An 8688-nucleotide genomic window follows, 5' to 3' on the forward strand; every position below is an offset into this window, starting at 1 on the left:
GAAGATATTTACCAACACCCTTCGCGTCTACTGCAGATACACAAATGAACTGTCAGCCAAAACGAGCTTCCCACAAGGCAAACTCAGAATAGCAGCCCCCTCGGATACAGTGGTAAGATGGCCGAGAGAATAGCCCACCAAAAACTGAACATAGATCAAGCACGAAAACAGGAAGAAGGTGTATGAAAGTGAAAAAAAAGAAGCAAAATAGAAACAGTGAATGGTCCAAGCTCAAGATGTAGAAAATCGAGCGAACTGCAACAACCACGGCGTCTTGGCTGTGTGGTGACGGTGTTGAAATGTTGAGCGGGAGATCAGTATTCAAATCTCCCTCGTACCACTTTTTTTTTTTTTCACAAAACTATGTACTGTCCGTCCAGTCACTGAAACGTCTGTTCGCTGTAATTAAAGTTGTGTATGTGTGTGTGTGTGTGTATGTGTGTGTGTGTGTGTGTGTGTAGTGGTGTAACGTCTGTTTGCAACAGTGAGCTGTGAGGAAGGGGCCTCCAGCCTTAAGTACCTCCATTTGTTCTACGCAAGTACCTCATGTCATGAATCTTACATACCGTTTTGGAAGTCTTTACTCTTGAATTCCTTTGTTGTAACATAGCTCACGCCCGTTTATTTGTTGTTTTCATTTCTGTGACAGGTCTATGCAGCATCTCGTCTGTTATCAATATTCATCACATTTTCTTGCAATGGTAATATATTCTTAACACATGACAAACATTCTATAACCAATGTATCGTATGAAAATTGCCAAGACTGCAGAAGGAAAACAGACAACTCAATGACCGGGTGGAAAGTTTCATAATTTTGTGGAAAAAATGTGTGTGTGTGTGTGTGTGTGTGTGTGTGTGTGTGTGTGTGTGTGTGTGTGCGAGGGGGGGAGGGTGGGGTGGGGGGTGGGGGGTGGGGGGGGGTGGGGGAGAGAGCCGCGGGGCAGGAGGAAAATTTGAACATGGATCTCCCACTTTGAAGTCTACCATGGTGACAACATAACCTCGAGGCCGTGATTATCGCAAGCCGCTCAATTTTATACAACCTGGTCTTGCACTGTTCACTCTTTCTATTTTGCTACTTTTTTCATAGTTTAATACACCTTCTTCCTGCTTTCAATGCTCGATCTTTATTAAGTTTTTGACTGACTATTCACGTGGACTATTTTACCGCTAAATCTGAGGGGAGTGCGATGGGGAGTTTCCTTCTCAGAAGAAAGAGCTGCAAATATCAGGAGGCCAGGTTTGCTACAAACATAACCAGTTCTGCTAATTAGTTCTGAAATTTGCTGTCAGATTAAAACTGTGAGCCGGGCTGAGAGCTTCAATTCTACCAGGGCCTCTCTGCCACTTGATTTCGCGTTTCCTCCAAGCCAAATAATTATTCTAAAACAATTATATGATCTACCGCTAAAATGTGAGTAGCACAGAAGTAACGAAATTAAGAACCTGGTGGCATTGTGAAGAAATATCAACAGCATTCAAACGCTTACTGTCTACCTAAGAATGCCAGCGGGTAGTAATTAAAACGAATAATCAACGGTGAAGCTACATGTATACGACACTTTCCTAACAAGACTTCTTTCCTTCTTTCATTTTTATTTTACTGCATAAAATTATCGTAATACATAGATAACAAACTAAACAACAATTCTACATGCTCACTCTTACACGCGAAATGACTAGCGGATGGACGAATTCACTTCCTTCTGGGATTTTGTTTTACGTTATTTAAAGCAGCAGTTCGCAGAATATTACTTTTTCACACAACGCTAAAAAATATATAATTTCGTGCTTCCGCAGCTGTTTGAAACCATAACATTCCATGTCCGTAAATCAAATGGTGCTGGATACTATATTTTGTAGTTGTGACACTGTACAATTTTGTTTCAGTTAATGGAGCTTTCGTTCGCACAACTTCTTTTATTCGAAACATTCAAATTTCCATGTTTCATCAATCAAATTTCCACATTTTATCAAAAATTGTTTGGTTTCGTTACAGTTTCGGCAGGAACAAACAGGACACCGGTTAAGATCACAGTCATTTTCACAATACACGTTCCCCCGATTTGCTGTCCGTGCTTCCTAAATAAGATGCTACGGAGCGATCTGATTCTTATTTAAATTTATGTTGCTCGCGACCGCAAGTGGGTTATAACTAATTCACCAGCCGTTGTGATCCATATCTACATGACATAACTCCTCAGCGATACTGTATTAATCGCTACGAAACATGCTACTTTGTTCTACGTCGAGTACAGCGCAAATTTACTCTTCCATCCCTCAGCAGAGAGGTAACTTCATATAGTTAGCGCTGTCGAAATGCAAGTGTAATTTAGAGCTGGCAATGATCGGTCACTTATGACTCTCAGATGTTTTTATTTATATTCAATTAATATACAGTCATGTTGCTCTACAATATCCGTAATGGATTAGCATAATCTGTATTTTAGAGCCATGTCACGAAAACAGTAAACAAGCGCGGAATTCGCCACATATCTGACTGTTGTTGAAGTTAGTCAACTTATCGGTATTTTTCTATCAAAATGTGACAAATTCAGTTATTCTCAAAGTGACGCCAGGGAATATAAGGGCGTAACTAAATTTCCTTTAGAGGCTTTTCCTTCCCCCCCCCCCTTTCACTTTTCCTCTCCTTCCCCCCTTTTTCTTTATTTTCCCATCATCTGTCCAGTTTCGCCCCACCTGCTCTCGGCTGTGGTATGTCCTATTTGTACCACCTTTCTAGTGCGGTGTTTAAGTGAGTGTTCAGAGTTGTGCGTCTTTCCAAAGTGTTGCGAACAGAAATCATGCCGTCGCTGTGTGTGAATTTTATATCTCTTGCGAACAGACTGTCGCCGTATTTTTTTTAATTGTCTGTCTATTATTTTTCTGCTTCCTGTGTATTTTATTAGCATCAACCCTTTGTTTTATGTTTTAAGTACCACAATTTTCCGCCATTTTACCTTTAAGTCACCGATTTTATCGCCAACTTTTATTATTTATTATCTTCATCTTTTGAAAACAAAGTCTGTAGGCTGAAGAGCGGCGTACTAAGCTGCTGCCAGCCCGCCCCCTTCAGAGGGAATCGAAACTCAATAAAGAAAAAAAAAAGAGGATTTTCGGAAATCTCCTTAGGCCAAAACAAAATGTCTAATAAACACCGACCGTAAAAGAAAGATACACGGGCCATAAGAAACATACCTTTAAGAGACATGAGTATTTCGCTACTGTGAAAGACATCTTTTCTATTGAACGTGTGCTACTAGTTCTTAAGGTATGCACTGTAGATCACGTTTTTTCTAGTTTTGGTTCATACTACCTCCCCCCAAAATAGGGATTGATTGGTTGGGTTTGGGAGTAAAGGGACTAAAATGCTGGGTTACCAGCCCCTAAAATATGGAAAGCAAAGAGGTTGCTGTAGAAGAGATTTGTTTCACAGTATCGAAGAAGGAGAAGAATAAGTGTTCATAGCTCTCAAGGTATTCGTTTTAGAGCCCATGTTTACTGAGACTTATTTTTTCTTCTAGTATCGTGTACTTTCCATTGAATGCGCATTTACGCCATTAGTTACGATACACCCTGTATAAGCAGGGTGGTGAGAAACAGTCTGAAAAGCTTGTAATGGTGTTGCGGGATACGTTGGGCTGAGAAATAATAGTTAAGAAAAAAATTCAATACCTTGCACCGCTTCCGAGTTAGTTAGCATTGCAGTTAGCCGTCAGGCCTTTGCGCGCGCAAAGTCAAGCGGCGGGGGGGGGAGGGGGGGGGGGGCAGGGGGGATTATTTCCCTGTTAACTGGATTAGGAAATGAGACACTGAAAACAGTGGGCGAGGACGAGTTTTAGCATACTGGCAGCAAAATGAGTGACAATGGCAGAAGTCAAGATGATATGAAATAAAGGCTGGCACTAGCAAGAAAAGCTTTCCTGAAAATGAGAAATATGATAGCAGCGAACAGATTTAAGATTAGCTTGTAGCTACAAATAGATCGGATCTTATCGATAATGTCAGTATAGAAACGGGGATTAGCGATCACGATGTCATTATACCAAGTATGGTTACGAAAGTTAATTAATCAGTCAAGCAGGCTAGGAGAGTGTTTCTGCTACATAGAGCACATAAGCAGTTGTTAGCATCTCACTTAGAGAGTGAACTGACATCACTTAGTTCCAGTAAGATGGTTGTAGAGGAATTATGGGTACAGGTCTGTTTATGTGCCTAGTAAGTGGATAAACGACGGAAAAGACCCACCATGGTTTAGTAACGATATTCGGAAGATGCTGAGGAAGCAGAGGCTGCTGCAATGTCGGTTCAAAAGAGAACGCGCAAATGACGACAAGCAAAGGTTAGCAGAGATTCGTGCGTCTGTGAAAAGATCCATGCGCGAAGGGTAAACAACTACCATCGTCGCACCACAGAAAAACATCTGGCAGAGAACCAGAGAAAATTATGGTTCTATGTACAAGCGCTAAGCAGGTATAAAGTTTCCATTCAGTCCCTTGTTCACCAGTCTGATGTGGCAGTTGAACGTAGCAAAACGAAAGCCGAAGTTTTAAATATTCTGTTCAAGAAATCGCTCTTGCAGGAGAATCGTACAAACATACCATTACTTGACCATCGGACAGGCTACCGTATGGGCAACATAGTAGTAAGCATCGTGGCGTATAGAAAAAACTGAAAGATTTGAAAATAAATAAGTCACCGTTTCCGGATGAAATCCCAAATCGGTTTTACAAAGAGTACTCTTCGGCACTGGACCCTTACCTAGGTTGCATTTATCGCTAATCTCTCGTCCAGAACAAAGTCCCAAGCGACTGGAAAAAAGCGCAGGTGACTTCTGTATATAAGAAGGGTATAACAACAGACCTGCAGAATTACACACCAATATCACTGAGTTCGGTCTGCTGCAGAATCCTTGAACACATTGCCAGTTAGAGTACAATAAATTTTCTTGAGACTGAGAAGCTTACGTGCACGAGCATCATGGTTTCAGAAAGCATCGCTCGTGCGGAACTCAGCTTTCCCTTTTCTCATATGATATAAGGCGAACTAAGGATGAAGGGCCACAGGCGAGTTCCGTATTTCCACGTTTCCGGAAAACACTTGAGCCGGTGTCCCATTGCAGGCTGTTAACGAAGGTGCAAGCATATGGAGTAAGTTCACAGATGCGTGAATGGCTCGAAGACTTCTTAAGTAATAGAACTCAGTATGTTGTCCTCGACGGCGAATGTTCATCATAGACAAGGCTCTCGTCAGGACTGCTCTATGGAAGTGTGATAGGTCCATCTGGCGGACAGGGTGGGCAACAATATGCAGTTGATTGCTGATGATGCTGAAGTGTACGGGAAGGCGTCGAAGTTGAGTGACTGTAGGAAGATACAAGATGACAAGATGACTTACACAAAATTTCTAATTGGTGAGATAAATGGTAGCAAGCCCCAAATGTGGGAAAATGTAAGTTAATGCGGATTCACGTCTTTTAAATATCTGGGCGTAAGGTCGCAAAGCGATATGAAACGAAACGAGCATTTGAGGATTGTGATAGGGAAGGCGAATGCTCGACTTCGGTTTCTTGGGAGAATTTTAGGAAAGTGTGGTTCATCTGTATAGGAGACCGCATAGAGGACGCTGGTCCGACCTACTCTTGAATACTGCTCGAGTGTTTGGAATCCGTACAAGGTGGATTGAAGGAGGACATCGAAGTAATTCAGACGCAGCTCAAAATGGTTCAAATGGCTCTGAGCACTTTGGGACTTAACATCTGAGGTCATCAGCCCCTAGAACTTAGAACTACTTAAACCTAACTAACCTAAGGACATCACACACATCCATGCCCGAGGCAGGATTCGAAGCTGCGACCGTAGCGATCGTGCGGTTCCAGACTATAACGCCTAGAAGAGGCTCTCCAACTGTATTCAAATAGCACCTCAAACTCGAACGAAACAGGGGATCTTGCCTGAAACCCTGGCACAGGTCCTTCTAATGAAATGAGACTGCATGGCTCCACATTGAGGAGGTATACATGCTAGGGTAGTCTGTGCTGTTGCACAAAGCCACTGAGCCAGGGTGGCATCTGCCTACTTAGTGGCAGACCCAGGTTCGAATCCCAGCCTTGGCGCAAATTTTCATTCGTCGCTTCAGTCTGCATATATACATCACAGATGTTTGACACTTGAAAAGGTCTCTGAAACCATACGGAAGAGCTACCTACTTTGTGTGGCAACAACTTGACAGCTGATGGGACAGCTACGAAATTCAAGTCTATACAACTAGATGTCTACAGCAGAGAAAACAGTACTCGTAAATGCGTTTCAGTCTGGACTCTGCCGAGAGGTTAGACCGGAGGCAGCCTTTACATACCCCAGCGCTGCAATTCTAATGCTGTTAACCCTATGCTACTACGTCTCCTAGCGCAACGTAGAAAACGGAAGAAGTTTCTATCTCTTGAGTCATCGACTCGGACGTGACCAGCTGCCCAGGGCACTGCTACGATCATTGCAAGCGGCTGCCAAAGGCGGGCATGTAAAGTAGGCGGCAGCGCGCTGGGCTGCGCCGGCGGCGGCCCGGCTAGAAATCGCTGGCCTGGAGAATGTGGCGGCGCGCTTGTTCGTAATGAGTGGAGTGGAGTGGAGCTGGGGCAGCCGGGCGCCCGGGGCGGCTGCCATATTGATTTACACTGGACGCGCCCACCTGCGCAAAAAGCGGCGTTACTGCGCGGCCACCTTCTCCACCTCCGCAGCTCGCAGTAGGCCCCTGCCACAGCGACATGACAGCCTCGCTGCGTCGTACGAGCGACTGCAGCGCACCGAGCGACGCCTAGTGTTCAAAACGAGAGGTGCTACGCCAAGGCCGTACAGAGGGGGTGGAGAGACAGGCTCCCGCCAAGAGCGCAAAAACTCACAGGAAAAAAAAGACTTTTTAAAAATGGGGCGTGAGGGTACACGAATTCTCCTACCGCTCGTGTTCCTATCTTCTGCTTACAAGAGGTCTTCCCGTAGGCCGGCGACTGTAGACGCACACTGTTGTCCAGGCGTTCAAAAACGGTTCAAATGGCTCTGAGCACTATGGGACTTAACTTCTGAGGTCATCAGTCCCCCATAACTTAAAACTATTTAAAGCTAACTAACCAAAGGACATTACACACATCCATGCCCAAGGCAGGATTTTGAACCTGCGACCGTAGCGGTCGCGCGGTTCCAGACTGTAGCGCCTAGAACCGCACGGCCACTCTGGCCGGCTGTCCAGGCGTCATTTCGTTCCATTAACACGGTACAGAAGCGACTGTTACTGCAAATGCGTCCATTGCTAATATGATTTCTTTGAGAAGGGTGCGCCTGGTTCACACAGAGAAGAGTGCGCCTGGTTCACACAGCTGCTGCCTACACACTTAGCTCGTCTTCAACAACAGGGTTTGGATCTCAAAGGTCGTCGTCGAGCCGGTGATCAAACAAAACAAAACAAACATATGCTGTTTGGCGGAAGGCTTCCGATGTTTTCCGATTTCTGCCGACTGAGGACCGCGGCGACGCGACGGCGGAGGAATCAAACAGAAAAAGTGTGGGAGAAGATGTGTCATTCACTTGCCACTGCAGCTAATAATATAAGTGACAGTCAGAAAGTAAACTGTTATTATTTCAAAAGTGATACCCATAACTGTTAATATATTTATCCCACTATGAGACAAAACGGTCAACGTCTTCATAGGAAAATGTAAACGGTTGGCTACAGAACCATGATTGTACCCAGGTATGCACCTCTTCCTCCGAAGAAAATCGACGGCCACGGATGTCTTTCTTCAGAGCTCCACAAAAACACGGAAATCGCATGGGGAGAGGTCGGGGCTGTATGGAGGATGCGTAAGAGCTTTCCAGCGAAACTTCTGCGGCGCAGTCGAAACGACCTGCCAAGAAAATGCCCGCTCACATGTTGCCAAGAAGTCTCGCTGGGTAGCCCTCACTTATTGTTCATAGAGTCCCGATCTTTCAATATGCGATTTCCACATTTTTTTGGAGCCCTGAAGCAAAATATTCGTGGCCGTCGATTTGCTCCGGACGAAATGGTGCACGCCAAGGTACAATCACGATTTCGTAGGCAAGCGCAATCCCTTTTCCACGAAGGCATTGAACGTCTTTTCTCACAGTGGAACAGATTTATTAAAAGTTATGGTGATTTTCGTTTGACTGCCCCTTATGCTTTTGCAGCTCCCATTTTTCGTTTGGTACAGTCTGCTGTGTAAATAAAAAAGAATTCAAGAAGAATCTTTCTATGGCAGATTGTCAATATTATAGGAGTTGTTAGCCGTTGTACCTATAGACAAATTGTATTTTCATGTAAGTTGACCCATCATGAATTCCTCAAGCATCTGCTGGGAAGTAGGACTTGCTTATGTATTACGTTTTTGTTGTTATTCTAGCACGTATGAACTCTGCATCGTTCCTTGAAAGATACGCTGCTGATTTTGGAGTCAAATACAGGTAAGATATTGATACAGCGGGGCTACTTAGGAAAGTAGCTGCTGCTTTAAGGCACCATGTGAAGGAGCTGATGAGCATTAACATGGCTTACCATTTCGATATTTTGAAAGAATCTTGCAAATGCTGTTTCAGGAAATTGGTGATGATTGGAAATTTGTGGTACGTTCCTATGGGACTGCCGGCCGCGGTGGTCTAGCGGTTCTGGCGCTGCAGTC

General features: G+C 44.3%; 1 protein-coding gene across 1 annotated transcript in view; it reads right to left on the reverse strand.

Moving 5' to 3' along the window:
• The window catches only part of LOC126470776 (spidroin-2-like), a 96977-nt gene extending 90313 nt beyond the window's left edge, over window positions 1-6664 (reverse strand). The window contains exon 1 of the mRNA XM_050098784.1: window positions 6463-6664. Within this exon, the coding sequence (XP_049954741.1) occupies window positions 6463-6664 (202 nt within the window). The remainder of the gene's footprint in view (window positions 1-6462) is intronic.
• Between the last annotated feature and the right edge of the window lie 2024 nt (window positions 6665-8688).

Source organism: Schistocerca serialis, chromosome 3 (genome assembly GCF_023864345.2).
Source record: "Schistocerca serialis cubense isolate TAMUIC-IGC-003099 chromosome 3, iqSchSeri2.2, whole genome shotgun sequence".
In the NCBI taxonomy this organism is placed as follows: Eukaryota; Metazoa; Arthropoda; class Insecta; order Orthoptera; family Acrididae; genus Schistocerca; species Schistocerca serialis.